The sequence below is a fragment of the Rana temporaria genome, chromosome 5 (assembly GCF_905171775.1).
Source record: "Rana temporaria chromosome 5, aRanTem1.1, whole genome shotgun sequence".
Taxonomy (NCBI): Eukaryota; Metazoa; Chordata; class Amphibia; order Anura; family Ranidae; genus Rana; species Rana temporaria.
The window spans coordinates 344,001,356-344,024,679 of record NC_053493.1 but is presented as its reverse complement, the minus strand read 5'-3'; the positions used below and the strand labels follow the sequence as shown (position 1 = coordinate 344,024,679).

General features: G+C 42.6%; 1 protein-coding gene across 1 annotated transcript in view; it reads right to left on the bottom strand.

Moving 5' to 3' along the window:
• The window catches only part of LOC120941176 (polyamine-modulated factor 1-binding protein 1-like), a 512,202-nt gene that overhangs the window by 411,361 nt on the left and 77,517 nt on the right, over positions 1-23,324 (bottom strand). The window contains exons 3-6 of the mRNA XM_040354465.1: positions 22,139-22,222; positions 19,068-19,235; positions 12,724-12,807; positions 3,837-4,004 (exon numbers count right to left, since the gene is read on the bottom strand). Of these exons, the coding sequence (XP_040210399.1) occupies positions 3,837-4,004; positions 12,724-12,807; positions 19,068-19,235; positions 22,139-22,222 (504 nt within the window). The remainder of the gene's footprint in view (positions 1-3,836; positions 4,005-12,723; positions 12,808-19,067; positions 19,236-22,138; positions 22,223-23,324) is intronic.

The following is a 23,324-nucleotide window of genomic DNA, read 5'->3' as shown; positions in this document are numbered from 1 at the left end:
AACAATATATGTTTTAACAATAGAGATTTTGCAGAATTGTAAGACATTAATAACGATATCCCTAATTTTTTTTTTTTTTTATGTTAAAAGCAGTAGTAAACTTTCCAAGAAAAAAAAGAAAAAACTTTCCCCTTACAAGGTAAGGTCATAATGTGCTAGTATGTATCACACACTAGCACATTATGATAGACATACCTTAAAACAAAGTCTTCCAGTGGCACGCTGTCAGGGCTTCCATCTTCACCCGGTCTTTCTTCCAGGTTTGCGGGTCACAGCTGTTAAAAATGCTTGAGCCACGATGTCGTCACTTTCGTGCAAGTGCACAGGAGCCATGGCTGCGGCATAGCGTTTTGAAAACACAGCATGCCATCCCTTCAGGGTGCATGCGCCATGGATGTCACTGGTTGCAGAAATAGTGAATATCTCCTATGCGGTGCACGTTTAGGAGATATGCATTGTACCTACAGGTAAGCTTTATTGTAAGCTTACCTGAAGGTACAAGTGAGCAAGCAGTGTTTACTAAAACTTTAAGAAAGCCTATAAAACCATTACCAGCATGTAAAAAAAAAAAAAAAAAAATCAAATGTCATTCATAACACTAATACTAAACTTACATTGTAGATAAAGCTGTGTAGAGCTAATAAACAGATCACATGCACAACTTAAAGAGGAGCTGCAGTCTGCTCACATAATTTGTAATAAAAACATCTTTGCCATTCTGAAGCTTCCCTCTAACCACTTTTTATATTATTTTATATATGCTGTGATCCTGTACTTGCCAAATATGCTGCAGAAATATTCCTCAACTGAGTCGGCCTGCATCCATTTTAACTGTGGGCAGCTGAAGCTGCTGCCTGTTCACTTTGATTTACACAGACACACAGCTTTCTGCAGCTTTCATTGGCCCTCTTATGGCTCACCCCCCTTCTTGGCTGTATAAGGTATTTACTGGCAACAACAAGGGCAGAAAATGTAATAGATGGAAAGATGAAAATGACTGAAGTTCCACTTTAATGTGAGGCAAAAATCACAAAATGTCAAGTGACACACAACTTGAAATATGTGATTTGCCAAGTGGTCCAATTCTTTGGTACTTTAAAATCCAGTTGAAGCCTTGTGTTCCCTGACCAGTGCAGTTTATTGGTATACTGTGCAGGGAGAGTGTCTGACTGCTACGGACATGGGCTCTCCAATGTGCTGTTTAAAATTTTAAAATGCATATACTTTATAAAAGTGGAAAGCCTGGGTGCAAAACAACTCAAATGAACTGTGGCTTTAATGGGGCATTAAACCAAATTTGCACTTTACCTGTCTAGGGCAAAGTAAGCATTTCCTTGCATAGAGGACTTGCTATGCTGCTGGTATTTGCTTCCTCTGCAATGCCCAATTACCTTGGTATGGAGTTACCCTGTTATTAGTGCTTGAGTGGCTAAGCAGGGCATGCAAATGGTGCTTCTTCCTGTGTTAGCTACATCTCTGACCCAAGTCAGAATTTACATGTGAATCCTTGGCTTTCTCCTCTGCCCGGCTGACAGCTCCGGGACGCGGGGGCCCAGCACTCCAGATGACATCAGCCGGTGGGAAAGAGGAGAGAAGAGCCAAAACGAGGGGTCAACGACAGGGGTTCCGTCACTCCCACAAGCACTGGGAAGCGCTGCTCAAAGGGTGTCACTTCCGCCCAATCAAGTATAATGGACAGGAAGCGCCCACTGCATAGTTTTCCAAATACAGGAGAACCAAATAGCAGGGAGACTGCCCACCAGCATTATAGAAAGGCATTCCAGAATGACGCTTCAGCATGGGAGAGCCTTTATGGAACTGGAAGTAATTAAAACAAGAAAAGGAGTTTGTGTGCAGAAGGCCCTGGACTAGGAAGTTGGGGTTGGTATGGCAATTGATTGGGGGGCCTGGGGGGTGCAGAGAAGGCCCTGAACTAGGAGGGCAGAAGGGGCCCTGGACTGAGGGGGTGTACAGAGAAGGCCCTGAACTAGGAGGGCAGAAGGGGCCCTGGACTGAAGGGGTGTACAGAGAAGGCCTAGGACTGGGGGGTGCGGTGGAGGCCCTGGACTGAGGTGGGGGCACAAAGGAGGCCCTGGGCTGAGATGGGGGTGCAAAGAAAGTCTTGGACTGGGGGGTTCAGAGGTGGCCCTGGTCTGGGGGGTGCAGAGGAGGCACTGACCTGTGTGTTGCAGAGGAGACTCTGGACTTGGGAGGTGCAGAGGAGGCTCTAAAATGGGGGGGGGGCTGCAGAGGACGCCCTGGGCTGGGAGGGTGGTGCAGAGGAGGCCCTGGGCTTGGGGGGGTGCAGTGGAGGCCCTGGACTGGGGAGGTGCAGAGGAGGTGCTGGAGTGTGCGGGGGGGCCCCAGAAAAGGGTTGGTGTGGCAAACAACCTGGATTAGGAGAAGAGGCCCTGGACTAGGAAGGTAATACACAGGAGGCCCTGGACTGGGAGGTGCAGAAGAGGCCCTGAACTAGCAGGGGAGTGCAGAGGAAGTTTTGAACTAGGGGGTGCAGAGGAGTCCCTGGACTAGGAGGGGAGTACAGGAGGCCCTGGACTAGGAGGGGGGTACAGGAGGCCCTGGACTGGGTGATGCAGAGGAGACCCTGGTTTAGGAGGGGAATACACTGAAAGCCCTGGACTAGGGGGTGTAGAGCAGGCCTTGAACTTGAAAAAAGTGTTGTAATATCTGGATTCAGAGGGGATTCGGAAGGCAGGGTGCAGAGGAGGCTCTTAAATGGGGGGGCTGTAGAAGGGGGCCTTGTACTAGGAGGGGAGTGCAGAGGAAGCCTTGGACTGAAAGGGGGGAGTACAGAGCCGGTCCAGGCTGGGGAAAGAGCGCAACCATATGGTCAGGGTCCACTCACATGCGTGGACCAGCACCCAGCTCAGCCTGAGTCAGCTTCTCCCGTCCCCTCCCCTCCACAGCCCAGTGTTTCAGTGAGTGCAGGGGGGGGGGGCAGAGCAGAGAACCAGAGACAGATAGTCACCAGCTCTCTGCTCAGGGAGCACTGATAACTGAAAGATAAGCAGTGTCCGATTACTCCGTTCTCAGCTTTAGAGCCGGCAAGGGGACAGATGCAGCATCCACCTACGCAAGTATGATTTAAAAAAAATGCCCACGCACAACATCTCCTCTTTCCTGCTATCTGGCCCACTGTACTGTCTGTTACATACTCGCTTGCGGCACAGTCATTAAAGCATAAGGCAATTTAAGCTGCAATCTGACCACACCCACAGTTTTGGCATGGCGTTGCTATATTGCCATATAGTGCAACAAAAATTATCAGCCCCGGGTGCCAGATGTGCCAACTACACCGATCCAATGAGAGAGAGAGACGAGGAGTCACGAGTTAGCGGAGAGCCGCTGTAAAATAGGTTCAGATCAGCATATTTTTTTATACAACACAGGCACATAATGTTATATTACAGAGGGGATGAAATTATTATATAGTAATTATGAGAGCAGTAGGAGCGGTTGGGCGTGCGCTGTTACAGACAGGCAGGGAGGGAGGGGGGAGAGGATGGGCAAGAGGACAGAGCAGAGCTGCGGATACCAAAGGCAGGTAATCTGACCACTGTGTCAGGGCTCAGCAGTCATGATAAACTCAGTCAGTTTACAGGGGGGAGGTTATAACCAGGCAGGATAACCCAGGTTTGTTAGGAGTTACAGGGGGCCAAATTACAGAGCACAAGAACTGTGCTGTATAACATGCTTTATGGGAAAATTATTATTATTTTAGGTTAACAAAATGCTTTAACTGCTTTACAACAAACTGGCTGCATCAAATGCTGGTTTTAAATGATCATATCTGGTTAAGACACCAAAGCTCTTACCTGGCCAAGATGGATCTCCTGCTCATGAATAAGCTGTTGTTTTGCTTTCTCTACTAGATTAAGCTGGTCTTCCTGTTCATTACATTTTTCCCATAGTTCCCGAGCTTCATTCTGAAGACATCTTATCTTCTGTTGGAGTCTTGAAATCTCTGCCTCCTGGAGGCTCAACTAACCATGAAAAGGAAAACACACATTTAATGTACAAGTGTTTTTGTTTCATGTTTAAACATCAATGGATTACATAATAATGATTACATAATAAAAAACTGAAAAAAGACATCTCGCTAAGATATTGTACGTCAGGGATTGACGGCAAGCTGTGTAAAATTGTCACTTAGATGAATGTCTTCCTTTTTTAGTTGAAGTCTTTTGGTTACATCCTTATGATAGCACTAAAGCTCAATGGTTGAACTGTGATATAGCAGCTTCTGCAATGTAGCTTATAAGTCAGCTTTCTTTAATGAGGGTTTACTTCATCTGCTCGATTTGCTGTAGTAAGCAGGGCAAGGTATAACCTGTCTGATCTAGGGGTGCAGTAAAAAAAAGTCGAAGAGGGCATACTATTAACACACCTATTAGGCCTTGTACACACGACCGAACATGTCCGCTGAAACTGGTCCGTCGGACCAGTTTCCGCGGACATGTCCGACCGTGTGTAGGGTCTACCGGACAGTTTTACGGCCTAGCGCACAGGTTTCCAGCGGACAAAAGTTTCTTAGCATGCTAAGAAACTTGTCCACTGGAAGCCTGTCCGTCGGACATGTCCGATGGTTAGTACGACTCATCGGACATGTCCGCTGGCCCGAAATCCCACGCATGCGAAGTGATTCGACGCATGCGTGGAAGCATTGAACTTCCTGGTGCACGGACGTCGCTGCGTCATCGTCACCGCGTATTCTGTCCGCGGGGAATTTGGTCTGATGGTGTGTACACACATCAGACCAAAAGATCCCAGCAGACATGTCCGATGAAAACGGTCCGCAGACCGTTTTCATCGGACATGTCTGGTCGTGTGTACGAGGCCTTAGATTGTAAGCCCCCCTGGCATACAATCTAATACACCCTCTTGTATTGAATTGTATTGTTGCTGTATTGTCTCCCTTTATCTTGCAAAGCGCTGCACAAACTGTTGGCGTTATATAAATCCTGTATAATAACACACCTTCATTTTATCATCTAAATCAGAGTTCCCCCGATTACATTAGAAACCCCCCACCCTTCACATCAGAGTCCCCCCCCCTCCCATCACATCACATCTGAGCCAGCCCTCATCATATCAGATCAGAGTTGCCCTCTCCACATTACAGTCTGCATCTGTTGACATCAGACATTACAGTCTGTTCCCTTCACAACAGCGACCTTAGTCCTACCTACAAATCTTTGCTAAAGCATCATGGCAGGAGGCAGAACAGGTCTAGATGGAAGCAGGACTATCTTCGACTTCTAAATCCCCACCTTGGATTAACATAATTCGGCCACCATCACCATAGCAATATGTAACACCATGAATTGTAGTCTGCCCCCTGCACCATAGAAATGAATGATGCAGTGCAGCAGATAGGAGCAAGGCACTATGGAGCCATGCCAAGGCTGTGCACTGCACCTCAGCTCCTTCACTTCCCGATAACAGCACTAGCCCTGGGGGACATGAATGAAATCTTGGGGGCTCAGCCCACCTCAGCCCCCCCTAGATCCATCCCTGGTGGGACGTACGAAACTCAGACACTAAAGCGACCAGAGAAAAAAAAAATCCTCATAGCAATGGAAGATGGGGTGGAGACAGAAAACCTCCATGGGATAATGCTTTAACTTATTGTGTGTTCACTCGGCTACAAAGCATTGAGCTGTGTAACATACAACGAGAAAAAATAAGTATTTCTTGGGGTCCACAAGGTGGAAGTGCATGGTTGGGGTATATGCTGTGGGGGTAAAGTGCCAAATTTCCAGCCTTGTTAGCTTGTTTAGATTACATTACATTCAGTCAGTACAAAGTATCATCGATCACCTCTATGGTTTTTAGTTTTTGCGCTATAAACAAAAATAGAGCGACAATTTTGAAAAAAAAATAATATTTTTTACTTTTTGCTATAATAAATATCCCCCAAAAATACATAAAAAAAAATTTTCCTCAGTTTAGGCCGATACGTATTCTTTTACATATTTTTCGTAAAAAAAAAAAAAAAAAAATCGCAATAAGCGTTTATTGATTGGTTTGCGCAAAAGTTATAGGGGGTATTTTTATGGCATTTTTATTATATATATATATATATATATATTTTTTTACTAGTAATGGCGGCGATCAGCAATTTTTTTTTTGAAACTGCGACATTATGGCGGACACTTTGGACACTTTTGACACATTTTTGGGACCATTGGCATTTTTATAGCAATCAGTGTTCTAAAAATGCATTGATTACTATAAAAATGACACTGGCAGTGAAGGGGTTAACACTAGGTGCGGGGAAGGGGTTAAGTATGTTCCCTGGGTGTGTACATTGTATGAACAGAAGATCAGCATTTCTCTCCGACAGGACCGGGAGCTGTGTGTTTACACACACAGCTTCCGGTCCTCGCTCTGTAACGAGCGGTCGCGTGTGCCCGGCGGCGATTGTGCCTGCCGGGCACGCGCGCGGGAGACGGGGGTGAGGGTGCAGTGTCCACTGCTATTTTTGCTTTACTAGCAGAGTCACTTCAAAGCCTTTTTTTATTAATTCCTTCCATAATGTCCGCACCAGTACTGTCTAAACTGTGTCTGAGTAAATTAAAGCAGCAGTGGACTGAGACAGTGTTTGCTGTATTCCCCCACAGTATAACCTACGAATGATAGTGCAAATACCTCCTGTGGATACAAAAATATACTTTTTATGGCTAGGTTCACACTTGTGCAGGTGGTTCTGCGTAAAGGACATCGGGTAAATCACACCTGTTCCCGCAACACCCACAGCCAAACCACAGTGCTTCTTTGCAGAAATGCGGGGCTTCCATTCATTCTTAATGGCACCCCCACGCATCTGAAACTGCAGCGCATTTTCGGCTGCAGGAAATCACAAGGTGCAAAAGCACAAGGTAATTTCCCTACAGCTGCATTTTATAAATGCTGCAGAAACCTTTTTCCTGCATTAAATGCAGGCACAGCAGACCATCCTATTGAATATGCTGCTGTTCCCATGCAAACACAGCTTGCAAAGCCACATAGAGATGAACCAGGCCTAATACAAGGATACTCTGAACAAGAACTTTTGGGATTACTTAACCTTTCAAAGATCTGCCAACGTGTAGTGTTATATAGTTAATTTTAGGTGTAACATGCGTTTTATACTGTGGATTTTTAGTATATATGCATGTTGATGTAAATAATAGTTGGATTTTTCACTGGGCAACTAAGGGGTTGCATGGTTTGAGATCTGAAACAATTAACCCTTGAGTTCTCATTGAGAGAGAGCACTGATTGCAGTGACATTGGAAGATATTCTGCATTAATATCTCAGATAAGGACTGTCTGTTTGTGATTAAGGGGTCACCTAAGGCCCCCATGGCAGGAAGTTCTTTAAAGCAGAAGTGAACATTATGCTTGGCATTACACATTCACTGACAGCAGATACATGCATTATAGTTTTTACAAGCATCAAGGGCTGGCAGTATACAGTTACTGATGCTGGAAGTGGGCATTATACATTTATGAGCACCAGAGACTGATATTTTACATTTAATGGCCCCGATGAGTGTACTTCTAGTTTTCTTTATAGGCAACAGAAGTTGGTATTTTACATGTACTGACAGCATAGCTTGGCAATTTTATTTATTTGGTTCATTAACACAGTGCTGACAAATTCCATAACACTGTACGGGGTATGTAGGACATTTGACAACAGTATATGCCTTTAAAAGGGTCTAATTATCTAACACCCTTACCAATCAAGATGAACATTACTTAGAAGTAGGACACTGTTGTTGGAGAACCTTTACTATTGGGGGGAAACTAAACTAGCACACACAGGCATGTAGATCAGTGGTTCTCAACCTGGGGGTTCGGACCGCCTCAGGGGTCGAGTGATGATTTGCCAGGGGTCACCAAATCCTGGGCTGTTCCTGAAGCCCACACCGCTCTCCCAGCCTTTTCTCAGCTGTCCAACTGGGCTGTTCCTGGAGCCCGTGGCTGCCCACTCAGCCTATTTGCAGCCGCCCATTAAGTTCACGGCATGGCTGAGGGGCAGAGACTAGGGGTCAGCTGACTGGTGAGGAATGTGAAGTGGGAGGAGCTGAAGGAGACCCAATCTCCTGATTTTAGCATAGGTGTCACTGCTGCAAGACACCACAAAGTCGGAGACAAAGTGAAGCTGGAGACACAATGAGTAACACTACCTGTGATTATAGTTGCCATTAAAAGTCCCAACTACAGTTCTCAGATCAGCACATGATCTTGATCAAGAGCACTTAAGTTGGCTGATCAAAACTCCCCCCAGCACTGCCACTCATCCCAACTCCCCACCAACACTGCCTCTCATCCCAACTCCCCGCCAACACTTCCACTGATCCCACCCCCCCCCCCACAACCAAGGTGTAATAGAATGAATACAAATAGGGAATACATGAAAGGGAGAGGAAAAGAGGGGGAGGAACAAAGAAAAATGGAGAGAAAGAATAAGAGAAAGAACAAGAAAAACAGCTAGAGAGGGATGGGGGGGGGAAAAAAACAAGAATTTAGGATAGACAAAGATAAAACGGAAATAAAGGACAACAAAGAAAAAGGGTGGCACATCCTAAAATGTACAATAAGGGGTTTTAATATTGTATGAGTGGAAGGAACTCAGGGAGTGCTAAATGTTTGTGGGTTGGGGGCGAAAATTACTTGTGTTGCCAGAAACCAACCATTGTGAGAGTCAAGCCAAATAGACACTTGGTCAAAGCAATGTACTAACATGCATAATACAGTACATTTACTGACATCAAGACCCAGAATTATATATTCCATTGAAGTCAGAAGATGGTAATACATAGTTCTTAAATGCTGCATTAGGTCACATATTCTGTATTTGCTTTAGACCTCACATTTTCTTGCACTAGCCTTGCAGGAGAGGTCATACGTAACTCAAATGGTCATACAAACGCATACTGTTCAATACAAATGCTTTTTTAAAAGGTGAACACAGTATGGGGTTTGAACTAGATGTCCATGTTTAGAGACTTTCCATTTACTATATGGATCACTGATTTCTATTTCAAGGCCCATTTGTGCTCCATTCACTGCAGGGTGACTGGGGCAAAGCTCACACGAGGGCAATGACATCTGCATGAGCAAACCCTAAAGTGACCCATTGTTCCATTGGGAGGAAAAAGTCAAATTAATTTGCATTCATAAAGTGGTGCACTAATTCATGGCTAAAGGCACTAATTCATGGCTAAAGAAAAAAAAACAATCCATCTTCACATAAACCCACCCCATTCAAGCATACCATCTTTTAACGAAAGACAAAGCTATATGAGTAACCCCACCATGTTTCTTTTTAGAGGTGTCAAATAAAAGGGTAGTAAAATAATTAAGGATCCATGGTCACCTTTAAACTGCATATTCAGCTTGAAGGCATTGTATAGATTGATTCTATTTAAAAAAAAAAAAAAAAAAAAAAACTATATAACGCTGCACCTGATGCCCTAGTCAGCATTATAACACCACAAACAGGAAAACTCGGATTGTATAATTTTCATTAATTTAATAGAATATTTCCAATAATAAGCAGCACCATCCCATTGTGACAGCACATATTCATCATTTGGATTGTTACTATGCAACAAGGTCAGATTCTGCCTTTCACTGAATTAAACCGGATGACTTATGCATTTGCCAACTTTCTCTTTTGAATTGAAAATAATTTATTGTTCAACACTGTGTGATGGGCACAAGATGGGTCATCAGTGACTGAAAGGAATCCCAAAATCAGAAACATTTAAAGAACACCTGCCTGAACAAATACCGGCAGTAAAATGTATACTACCTGACGATGTTTGTTATTTATTTTTATCTTTTTCTCCCTTTATTTATTCGTCACATTTTATTCATTCATGTAGCACTGAAATTCCACAGCACAAAGACCAGTCACATCAGTCCTTGATCCCGAAGGTTCCTAAAATGTAATGCCAACCCCACATCTCAGCAGACAAATTCCTGAACTATGGTGAGGTTTTTTTTAAACGCTAGCTGATTAGCTTATCTGTAAATTACGAAATATTTTTAAACAGTTGGACTTGAAAAATAGAAGCAATGCTGATTGACTTAAACTAATGTGCTTGCAATGGCTACATGCGTTGCATGGTCTTATGAAACACAGATTTGTACCAAGGGTTTACACAGATGTAAAAATGATGTAGAAGGAGAACATGATTGAAACTTACATGGTCAATCAATAAAGATTCTTTAAAGAGTAAAACAAAATAGATAGATAATCTGTTTGGATATTTCAGAATACAATAAAAAAATTCTGTTTGTTTTCCATTTTATACCACATCCGATTCGCATGACATGTAAAACAGTAGTGCAATTTTAAAGAGTCCTGTGTGTTTTCTGAGCACTGTGGTGGGGTTCAGATGCGAATTCCAGGCTGATTGTTTTCTATGGTAATGCTTCTGAATTGCAGCTTTGAACACAAATTGAGAAGAAAAAAAAAAAAACAGTGTGGGGACCCCCCCCCAAATTATCTCATGCAGTGGCATCTGCCTTGCTTATTTCGCTTCTAAATTACAGTACACCATATGAGATGAGTCTCACGTCACAGTATTTTGTATTCCTAACATACACTATATTGCTAAAAGTATTGGGACGCCTGGGTGTACACACACACACATTCAATTTAATGGCATCCCAGTCTTAGTCCGTAGGGCTCAATATGAAGTTTGCCCACCCTTTGCAGCTATAACAACTTCAATTCTTTTGGGAAGGTTGTCCACAAGGTTTAGGAGTGTGTCTATGGGAATGTTTGACCATTCTTCCAGAAGCGCATTTGTGAGATCAGGCACTGATGTTGGACGAGAAGGCCTGGCTGCAATTTCCGCTCTAATTCATCCCAAAGGTGTTCTTTCGGGTTGAAGTCATTCAAGTTCCTCCACGTCAAACTCGCTCATCCGTGTCTTTATGGACCTTGCTTTGTGCACTTGATAAATGAAAAGGAATGCAGCGCTTTCACCAAGGGAGTCTCTTGAGTATGGAAGAGTACACGCTAGGGTACTCAGGCTGTTGTGGCCTCCTGACAACACTTAGGCAACAGTCAAAATAGAAAAATCTGGCAACTCTATTTCCATATCCAAATGTAAACGTTTATTGGCACATATAGAAAGGTACAATACTGACGCGTTTCGGCACAACACCTTGGTCACAGCTGTGACCAAGGAGGTGTGCCAAAACGTATCAGCCCTTGTATCTTTTTAAATGTACGAATAAATGTTTAGATTTGGATATGGACATGGAGTTGATGGCCTTTCCTATTAAGACTGGTGCTTTGTGCACTGGTCTAATTAATTTGGTGGAGGGGGAATTATGGTGTGGGTTTTTTTTTTTCAGGGGTTGGGCTTGGCCCTTAGTTCCAGTGAAGGGAACTCTTAAGGCATCAGCATACCAGGACATTTTGAACAATTTCATGCTCACAACTTTGTGGAAACAGTTCACCCATGTCTTTATGGACCTTGCTTTGTGTACTGGTGTGCAGTCATGTTGGAACAGGAAGGGGCCATCCCAAAAGTGTTCCCACAAAGTTGGGAGCATGAAATTGTCCAAAATGTCTTGGTATGCGGATGCATTAAGAGGAACTAAGGGGCCAAGCCCAACCCCTGAAAAAGAACCCCACACCATGATCGCCCCTCCACCAAGTGAATTGGACCAGAGCAAGGTCCATAAAGACATGGATGAGTGAGTTTGGGGTGGAGGACTTGACTGGCCTGCACAGAGTCCTGACATCAACCCCACAGAACACCTTTGGGATGAATTAGAGTGGAGACTGTGAGCCAGGCCTCATCGTCCATCATCAGTGCCTGACCTCACAAATGCACTTCTGGAATAATGGTCACGTATTCTCATAGACACACTACTAAACCTTGTGGACAGCCTTCCCAGAAGAGTTGAAGCTGTTATAGCTGCAAAGGGTGGGCCAACTCAATATTGAACCCTACAGACCAAGACTGGGATGCCATTAAAGGTAATGTGCAGGTAAAGGCAGGTGTCCCAATACTTTTGGCAACATAGTGTACTTCCTGTTCTAGAATGGCAGCACTTTTGCTCATAGATGTTGTACCGTAAGCCCCCTTTCACACTGAACATGACTTTGAAATTGTGATACTTCAGATGAAGTAGCATGATTTCTAAGCCGCAGGCCAGTGCGGTTTCAGGTGCAACTTGCTTGACATCTGTGAAACTTCATGCACAGATGTCTATGCAAGTCACACCTGAAATCGTCAAAAATAGCGCAGGAACCTTTTTTTCAAATCTGTGTGGGTCCGCAAAGACGGAGTTGCACCAATTTGAGCGGTTCCATTGCCGACAATAGGGTGCGACTTGTCATGCAGTTTGGAACTGTCAAATTTGCACCAGTGTGAATGGGAGGAAAGCGAATATTGTGACTTTGTTGATGTTCGTTACTGGCAGGATCCCAAGGAGATAAAAAAGCCCAAAATAAAAACGAATATGGCCACCACATCTAGGACCAGCAATATATTACATTTTTGGTCTTGGGATAAAATATACTTTAATTCCCACCTCTTGAGACTGATCTGACGTGTAAGTGCACAGAGTAAGCATGAAATAGTAGGTAATAGGCTGAACATTTCCATCTTACCAACAGCTCGGTATACTGAAGAATGATCTGTGAACAGACATTTCAGTCTAAACTCTCAAAGTACTTACTTCTTCTTGAGAGCCAAAATATTTCTCCTGTGATGTTTTCAAGTCTGTTTTAAGTTGTAAAATGATTTGATCTCTGTTATTAACCTACAAAAAAGAAAAATATCAAAATGAAACACAGATGGACAATGAGCGAGAGTTAAGACACCGGAATGAATAACTAACTTCATTCAAAACTAACTTGAGCAAGACAAGGCATTGTGCATTCAACCTTTTTGTGTCATTTCTTTCTCTTGCTGGTTCCTTTCAACATATGTTTCTTTGGATATTCCGCACAAAGGCCATTACTGAGTTATAGGTCTACCAGCGTGCTTTTATATAAAAGTGCCGCTGGAGCTAAACCAGTCACACTTAACCCCTACATAGAATGGTAAAATAGCTACTTTTAGGGGCCCAATAGGAAAGAAAACCTATCACCTCTGTGTACAGGGCCATAAACCTAAAACTCAAGTTAACTTCTATAAAAAGCCATTTATAAACATCTAAAGTCCCGTACTTTGCTAGAAGTTAAAATTGCTTTAACATATAAAGGAGCAGTTGAGTACAATCTATTGAGAAGAATTTATAAAAACTAGAGTAATGCCGCATACACACGATCTGGCTTTTGCCCGGCCAAATCACATTGGAATTCCATCGGAAAAATATGGAACATGTTCTATATCTAAACTCCGATTGAATTCATCGGAATTTCCGATGAAAAAACTCCGATGGGGCTACACACGATCGGATATTCCGATAGAAAAGGTCCATTGGACATTGGGGCATTAAAGGGGTTGTAAAGGTAAAAAATAAAAATTCCCTAAATAGGTTCCTTTACCGTAGTGCAGTCCTCCTTCACTTACCTCATCCTTCGATTTTGCTTTTAAATGTCCTTATTTCTTCTGAGAAATCCTCACAGCAATGTGAGGCTTTCTCCCTGGTGTGGAGAAAGCCTCTTGAGGGGGCGAGCAGGGGTGTCAGGATGCCCACTAACACACAGCTCCTTTCTCTATCTGTAAAGTAGAGAGTGTCCTGACACTCCTGCTCGCCCCCTCCCCCTCAAGAGGCTTTCTCCAAACCAGGGAGAAAGCCTTGCATTACTGTGTGGAGTTACAGACAGAAAAACAGGAAGTGAAAATTTCTCAGAAGAAATAAGTACATTTAAAAGCAAAATCGAAGGATGACGCAAGTGAAGAAGGTGATGACAAAAGCTTCCCCCCCGGCGCATTATGCGCGTCACCAGTTTCCGAAAGAAGCCGAACGTCGGTGCGCAGGCGCCGTATGGAGCCGACTCGCAGTCTGGCTTCTTCCGGAAACTGGTGACGCGCATTATGCGCCGTGGGAAAGTTTTTGTCATCACAACAATCACTTGGTCTCTGAATAGGAACGCCCACTCCCGCGGGAGGCACTACCCGGAAACCGGGGGGGGGGGGGAAATAGCTATACGAGGGTATGTACAGCGACACAAAAAACAGCATACTGTACATGTCGGCGGTATGCTGGATGGAATGGTATATACATGTTTTAGGGTGAACCTCCGCTTTAAACTCACATGACGCACCCTATTTGTGCCTATGGAACATTTCAAATCGGAGCAACTACGACTAGCACCCATTTGAAAAAGGTTTCTGCACTATTTTTGGCAATTTCATGTGCAACTGCATAGACATCTGTGCCTGAGGTCGCACAGATGCCCGCACATGAAATCACGATGACTGGCAGCATTGGAATAGCTGAAATCAAGCTGAAGTAGCTCGACTTCAAAGCCGGGGTGTAAAACTGGAGAGTGCAAAATCTGGTGCACTTTTGCTTGGTAGCCAACAGCTTCTATTTCAGCTTGTTCAATTAAAGTGGAGTTCCACCCAAAAATGGAACTTCCACTTTTCAGAACCCTCCCCCCCTCCGGTGTCACATTTGGCACCTTTCAGGGGGAGGGGGAGCAGATACCTGTATAATACAGGTATTTTCTCCCACTTCCTGACATAGATCACTGCAGTGATCGCAGTGACCTATGTCATGTCCAGCGCCTACACTGTCCTCCCCCGCTGTCTTCTGGGAAACACACAGGTCCTAGAAGATAGCGGGGACCAGTGAGGAGAGACAGCGTGACTCGCACATGCGCAGTAGGGAACCGGGAAGTGAAACCGCAGGGCTTCATTTCCTGATTCCCTCACCAAGGATGGCGGCGGGGGAAGCCAAGAGCCGAGCGATTGATCGTCCTCGCTGTCCCTTTATTAAAAGTCAGCAGCTGCAGTATTTGTAGCTGCTGGCTTTTAATATTTGTTTTTTAGGCGGACCTCTGCTTTAAGCTTTAAAAAAGAAAAATGGAAGCCGACTGGATTCTATGCAGAGCTGCACTAGATTTTTAACTCTTCAGTTTTAGCAAATCAACCCTCAAAATGTCTCCTACCTCTTCGGTATTCTACACTTCTAGGTGTGTCAGGTGCCTGTGTTTGTTTCCTACTACTACATCACTACAGGACACATCAGCCCCATGTTCTATAAAAGTGGTTCTAAAGCTTTAAGGTTTTTCACCTTAATGAATTCTATGCATTAAGGTGAAAAACCTTCTATGCTGCAGCTGCACCCCAGACCCCTTCTTTTTTCTTACCTGAGCCCAATACAATCCAGCGATGTGCATGAGCGCAGTGGCTCCAGCTGCCGTCTCTCTCCTCATTGGATAGATCCAAATCCTGTGACATGGGAGTGCTGTCTGTCAATTAACTTGGGAGCGAGCCCGCACAGGTGACCCCGGGGAAATCGGCTTTCCCTGGGCACACCCGATAAAAGAGGAGGGGCCAGGAGTGCCAGCAGGGGATCCCAGAAGAGGAGGATCCAAACCATTGCACAGAGCAGGTAAGTATAGGCATGTTTGTGATTTTTCTTAAAAAAAAAAAAGGAAGGTTTACAACCACTTTAAAGAAGCAGAAAACTGAAATCAACTTCTTTATTAGTCAACTTTTATAAAATTTACTCCTAGATTTGTTGGTTGCTCTGAGAAACACAAGGAAGAAAAAAATATGAAGCCTCGTACACACACTTGGTTTACTTGGTAAGAACCAGCAAGAAAACTGCTGGCAGAGCTTTCTTGCCCAGTATACCGAGCATGTGTACGAGGCTTTCAGGTTTGACAAGAAAACTGCCCAGAATCTAGACGTCATGATTCTCTGCAGTTTTCCTGCCGAGAAACCCGAGAGTGTGTATACTACCTGTCGCCGTGGAAACCTGTGCATGCTCGAAATGAATTTGACGCATGTGCGGTAGCTTCCTAGGCATAGGTAGGGTGCAGCAAGATGGCGGTGACGGCATTGAATGTGACGAGCGCATGCTCGTCGTACACAATGATGTCACCGCCTTCTTGCCTTTCAAGAGAACCACGGTTCTTTTGAAAGGAGAGTGTGTACACTCGGGCGGCAAGAGATTCTTGTGAAGAATCTCGTCAGGAAAAACAAGGGTTTTTTCCTGACGAGATTCTGGCCTGTGTGTACAGGGCTTAAGGAGACAGATATCCATGCCACCTGAGGCAGTAGAGTTGGATTGTAGAGTTTAGTTGCTGCCTCCTAAGTTCTTCATTAAACTGTCCATATTTGGAACCTATGTACGCCTTGCTGGTAGCACAATGTTGGGGAAAAAATTTACAGCAATGAAATTATCACGACTGTTTATGAATATTACATTTAGAATTTAACAGCTTTGAACGGATTGTCCAACCTACAGCTTTTACAGAAATTTCGAGGACCTAGGTTTATTTTTAATAATTTGGGAAGGCAGCTGAATATGAAAGTACTACTTTATTCACTCGCCACAGTGGTTTCTGTTAATGGGACTGAGGACTCTGAAAAAAAGATGGATTTCTGTGATTTCTTGGGTTGTAATTTTTGGCTTTTTACCTCTTGAAGTTGAACTTTTTCTTTCCTACATATTTTCTTTATAAATTAGCACCAACAACTTAACATTGTCAGTCCACTTCAGGCTAAGCTGAGGCCAAGAAATAATTTGTGGACCACGTTTATAGACACTAGTCCTAACAGACAACCAGCACCCTTCTGTCTAGGTTAACATTACAAACTGATCAAAAGCATGCATATAATGACACTGCTGGACCATAAAACATAGGTGCCCCTATATTTCTAAGAGTTAATTTTGAGGCATTAAAGTGTATATATAGCCAAACCTTTTATTTTTTTTGGTTTTGGCTACAGTAGGGAAAACCTAGTGTCCAGTTGAGAAGACTTTTCCTTCACTTCCTGGATGGAACAAGAAGTGCAAGACAAACTCTCCTTTCAGACTGCTGTCACTAGAACAAGTGTTCTCATTGTAATATTTACCTGCAAAATAGGATTTCCCATGGCTTTCTGTTTTAGTGACAGTTGTCTACAGGAGAGGTTGAATCTCCTTAGGAAGGACAAAGAAGCAATTGATAAGGTTTCCAAACTGTTTATTTATAGACTTTAGCTATAAAATAGCTAAGGTCTATAATTCATCAAAAAACTGTTCAGTTACTGCATATAAATATTGTTTTACTCATCTCGCCAACCTCAGGGTACATCTTTTCAGTATTACTCAAATATGTATTCTTGCTCCCTTGTTCCCATAACATTTTTTGCTTATACAATTAATAATTTGTTTTCCTCCAGCCCAACTTATCACAACCTCAGTACCTAAATCTACTCCCACTACCATTCTAAGCCTAGTCTATCTACCCAGCGAAAGGAAAAATCTGTATACTTACCTATTTTGAGGGTGCTCCGGTCCAGTCACATGATCGAGTCCCAGCACAGGCTTCAGTGTAGATGAGGGACATCCAACAGATGCCTCAAAGTAAGCCTATGGGTGACGTCATTGCCCAGGCTCTGCAGCCCTTGTCAGGGATCTCTCCTCCTCATTGAAGCAAACGCTGGGACTTGATTATGTGACTGGATCAAAGCACCCTCAGAATAGAGAAGTATACAGATCTTTCTTTTACAGGATAGAGAGAATAGGCTTAGAATGATGGTGGGAGTAGATTTAAGCAAAGTTAGCGTTTGACTGAAATTCCACTTTAATTTAGACCTCCACCCAATTTTTGAAAGCCCGGGAAAGGTTCAATTGCTATCCATATTCCTGTGGAAAAGGACTTTCCTCTCTTCCTATCCAAGTGATGGTGGTCATGAAAATAATAAGTGAAAATAAATCTCTCCAATGGGGTCATATGCAGCAATAAAGACACTTTTGTTTTAGTGGTGCTGGTCGGGGTTACAGCCTCTGTTGGGTTTTAGTACTATCTGCCACTTCTGAGGTTCTAACCCATCCAGGCTCTTAAAAGCTCCAGATTTGTTTATTTGTTTTTTATTTGAGCTACACTTAAGGGTAATCACACTGTGAGCCTGAATGCAGTGTGACACAATAGTTAGCAGTGCAGTCCTACAATAGTCTGTGTAAGATGTGTGACTGCAGACATCAGCAAATCTTGGGGGCAGGCTGACACAGGACTATACTACTGTTTTAAAGTTAAAGTTTAGGCAGATATAAAAGACAAAAATTAATGCAGGTCTGTAATCATTAATATATTATTGGATGCATTTCTTTTTCTTAGATGCAAGCACTATAAGGAATTAAATTTGATTTGGTATCGGCCTCTTGCAGTTCCCCTATGCAGCAGAGCTGGGGTGTGAGTGACATAAGCAATACATAGAACCAATCAATTCAGGAACTGAGAAGGATCATGTTAATGAGCAGAGAGCAGAGTGACAGTGAGATGAGCTTATTACTGTGCTGCTTCTCCTTTCACTGTCCAGTCACAGGCTGGGGTGGGTCTAGGATGACCCAGGTATGGAGGAAGGGGATTGAATGATGCTGGCCATCAGACTGACAACATTAATTGTCTGGAAAAACTCTAGAATATAGCTGCTTTTGTTATTTTATCTTTCTATTCGTTTTTATTTTACTTTTGGTTCTGATTTTAACCCACAGAGTAGCCGATATGCACAGCAAGTGAAGGGTGGATCATCAAAGTATCTGAATACGTATTGTTAAATAATAGGATACATCTGTGTGCCAGCATTTGAACAAAATACATATCCCAGTACAATGCCTAAACAGCATTTGCTTTCTCCCATTAAGCATATCTTATTTTCTTTCTTTTTTTTTATTCATCAAAGACCAGTCTAGCAACAAACGGACAGGGGAAAAAAAAAACAACACAAAAGAAAAATGAGTTACATTACTTTTAAAAGTAATGACGCATACTTGGTTGTCATTTGTGGAGAGCAGGGGTTACAATAAAGCAAATGACATGCCTCGTTATATTCTCTTAACATGTAATTGACAAGAGAAGGCACTCTAGGAAGAAGACAGCAAAATGTATTGTAACACATGCACACACACACCTCTTGTTGTGCAGTTTTATGTCTCTCGGTGACAACTGCCAGTTTTAGCTCCAGCCTCTTCCTTTCTTCACTCATCTTGGAAATGTCCTGGGACTGCTGCATGATTTGCTCTGTCAGCTGAATATTTTCTTCCTTAAATTTATGTAAAAGTTTCTCCCGGTGGAGCAGCTGGATGTAAAACAGATAAATACAAGGTTCATTTCAAACACTGCTGTCCCATCTTCACATTATGTTCCCCCAATGTAGAGTTTAATGCTCCATAGGAAATGCAGCAAATTGAAGCAAAAGGCTGCTTGTCTCTTGAATATTCACAAGAAGCCTGCACATAGAATTAAGCATAGACACTGCCTTAACAGCTGTTTGCTTGGGTCAATGCTGCATGCATGTTTTCTTTTAAAATGAATACCATCTCAGACTGCCTGCATTTTTTGGGGATTCAGAGCCTTCTACAGTCACATTTCATTCCATATCTGTGATGTAGGTGCATCCCTAAAGTATATCTAAGCACAGCAAGAGTACTGTATTCTGACAGCAGACACCTGGGGCTGTCAGAATATGCAAACAGTGGCTGCAACCGACTGCCTGAAATCACTGTTCGGTCAACAGTTTTCCACCAAGCTCTTTTGATCCTCAAATTGAAAGATGTTGTGAGAAGTGGTGTCAACAGGGCCACCCACGGCTTGCATATTAGTTTGTTCATCAAGATTGGCCATCTTGGGAGTATTGAAGCCCCATCAAGTTTTTATTGCTGCCTGTGTCCCTGCTGGGGAGATGCAACCTGTTACAGTTGCCTCCAAAACCAAAATAGGAAGGAAACCTTTCGAAGTGGACACCTGTTCCAGTAACAACTGTCTAAGCGGGGGACTCCCTGATTTCTGCTGATTTCCTGCTGTGTCTTTGCATGATACAGAGAGCTGCCCACTACTGAAGAAGTGTCTTCATTTTGACCATTTTAATGTGGCTGTGGCTGCAGCACTGCTTAAAATGCCGTCTTTTAAGCAAATAGACCCTGGTAGCTCAATTTCAGCAGAAATCAGACTACTTTCTCAGTGTACAGACAAGTAGACAGAATGTATGGTCATTAGTTAGGATAAGATTCTTGAATATGGCTTTCCCTAGAGGACACCTTTTGAAACATTACCCTAGCTCACAACACAAAAAGCCCAAGATCACCAAAACCTAGGGCACCCTAATAAAGGCATGAGGCCCACATCTTCTCCATGTGAGGGGGGGAAATTCTATTGGTCAGGTAAAATCTGGCAGATTTAAACCAGTGATTGTCATTAGGTAAGAAGTCCCCCTTTCCTTAAAGTGGGTGTAAACCCCAAAAAAATCCTATCATCTGTGCCCAGTCTTGCCACACAGAGTTAATCCAGCTCTGAACAATCCACTTTTATTGTTCAGTGAAAATTAACAGACTTCCAGATAAAAACCTGTCTAAATAAAAAGTCCTTTCCGTCCCCTTGCTTCGAGTGACAGGGTTTTTACATATCTTGTGCACTAGCTTGGACAAATGCACATTCCTGACTGTTTATCATAATATGAGGGGTGATCCACAGTTCATTGTGAGAGGTAATGTATGTCACTCGAAGCAAGGGGACCGAAAGGACTTTTTATTTAGACAGGTTTTTATCTGGAAGTCTGTTAATTTTCACTGAACAATGTGGCAAGACTGGGCACAGATGATAGGAAATCTTATTCTCTACATTGTGACATCAATTTTGGGTTTACATCCACTTTAATCCTTGATACTTACCTTGCAGTTCCCCCCTTGACGCTCCTACTGTCATCGTAGCAAGTACCAGAACCCCCAGTGTCAACAGTGTTTAGGTTTTCGTTTTATCACCACAACTGAATTACTACTTTTCTCTTGTTTGTACTTTTCTTGTATGGGGGTTGGCAAACATTTTCTGCCTGGTATGTGAGATCATTTAAAGACCTACATCACCCTTTCCTATAAATATGGATATTGGTTAAGCAGCCAAGATAGGTAGTTCTTCCTGCAAATGCAAAATCTCACAGTCCGCTAGCCAATTATTGTACTATCTAAGGGAAAGGGAAGAACATGTAGCTCAAGGACTGGCTACAGAAAGAACAACCGTGCTTCGGATATACAGTTAATGTCATACCTCAATAAACATTTGTTTACCCACCAACATGCATGTTACAATAAAGTAGCTTGGTACTTTAGCATTGTTTGGAAACACAGTATAAACCAAAGTAGCTTGAAGTAGCGTGATTTCAATGTAGCAATGTCAGCGCGATTTCAGCTGCTACTTGATAGACATTTGTGTGGCTTCATGCATAGATATCCATTGAAATCGCACCTGAAATTGGCAAAAGTAGTGCAGGAACTACTTTTGCAAATCGGTGCGGCACCGCAAAATCAGTGTCGCACCAATTGAAACAGTGCCATTGCTTCCAATAGGCTGCGACTTGTCATGTGATTTGATCTCTCAAATCGCATGACAAATTGCTCCAATGTGAATCTAGGCTAAAGGAGGTAATAGTTTAATTGGCATTTTTTTTCAGCTCTTCATTTGGAACCAACTATATAACTTAGACCAGGGTTCTTCTTTGAAGCATCAATGTCTCCCTTAACGCATACTTCATTTCTAACTAGCAAGTCATTTATTGTAGATTTCAGCTATATATAAATATTTCAAGCCACAATAAATAATAGATTCCACCTATGCAGGGTCTGAACAACATGTATGTTTTTTGCGCTATAAGCCATTGTTCTAGTGAAAGCATGCCTTGTTAAAACAGTCACATACAACCATAATAAAAAAAATAAAAACTTTCACAGAAGAAAAAAGGTTTTCTGGTCTGTTCTGCTCCCATTATTATGAACAGAAAAAAATGTGCCGTTTTGGCTGTTTGGAAACAGAAGGGAAAATGGTTTTTATGTTTGGCACACATCATGGAGACATTACAAAAGGTAACAGAAACCATAAACAATCACAACAGGATCCCTAATTATAGATGTATATTTTAGGTACTTGCACTGCCAAGCAGTAAGGAAATAAATAGCAAAGGTTAATACAAAACAGGCAATTAAAATTGATTACCTCATCATAACATGCAGAGTACTGGTTTTGAGCTTTTAATAGTTCCTTCTGTAAGGCTTCGCATTTGCTTTCTTTGTCATGTATCTACGGAAAACAAAATTTTAGAAAACATTTCAATAGAAACAACTGGAACTGTGCCAATGACAACTTTTCCACACCTAATTGCCAAAGGTAAAACAGATATACAGTATTCGAGCACCTAGCCAACCCACTTTCATTTTTGATATGACAAACAACACAATAACAGTTTCCGGAGGTGAAATATATATATATATATATATATATAATCATTTTTCATGTGAGCTTTAAACACGTTCTCTGCTTTCGGTATGAGCAGCACGGCAGCCATCTTGGTAGTGAAACATATAGCACATGTAAAAAAAAAAAAAAAAAAAAAAAGAAGAAGGAGAGCGGTTCCTTGTTAATGGGGAGCGAGAAAGAATGCGCGGGTGAATGAAGCGTTCATGAGATTCCAGCATAGCAGCACCTTGCGTGCTACGAAGGGCTTCAATTTCTCCATTTTCTAAACTCAGAAAAATGTATCACTCCAATTCCGAATATTGAATGTCTTATGGAAAGTGAAAGGTCATTTGTAACTGTCCAAACGATTGATGGCGTTAAGATACCTCCTTGACCTTCACCCTGCACTCATAAAAAACAGTTTCAGATGACAGAACACGGGACGATTTTTTTCCCCTTTCCTCAGAAATGTCTGTTCTTATTCCCTTATTGCTGAGCTGATTTGTTATCTGAAATATTTCATAATTGTATGTCAACATTTAATTACTCTGTGTCTTCCCTCATTAAAAAGCTAACTGTCATCTAATCCTGCTTAGCAACGCTGGCTGTTTACACTAATTCATGCAATTCTGTCTGCTCTATGCCATCGTTCTCCATCACCATCAACGACATAATTGCTTCAGATGCCATTACAAACAGTCAAGGTCACAGGCTGCAAAAATATATATTCCAATTACACATTAGTTAGGAGACATGCAAGATTGCGACTGCCTTTGTGGACAATGCATGCAATAACTTAAAACAAGGAAACTATGAGTCACATTGCTTTTAGTTTATTTCAATGTTTACACATTTAAAAACAGATCTTTTATATAATTTTTCATTACGTGTATAAAAAAGTTAACAAAAACATGTAATACAGTGCGCTTTGATAAAATGTAGGTTC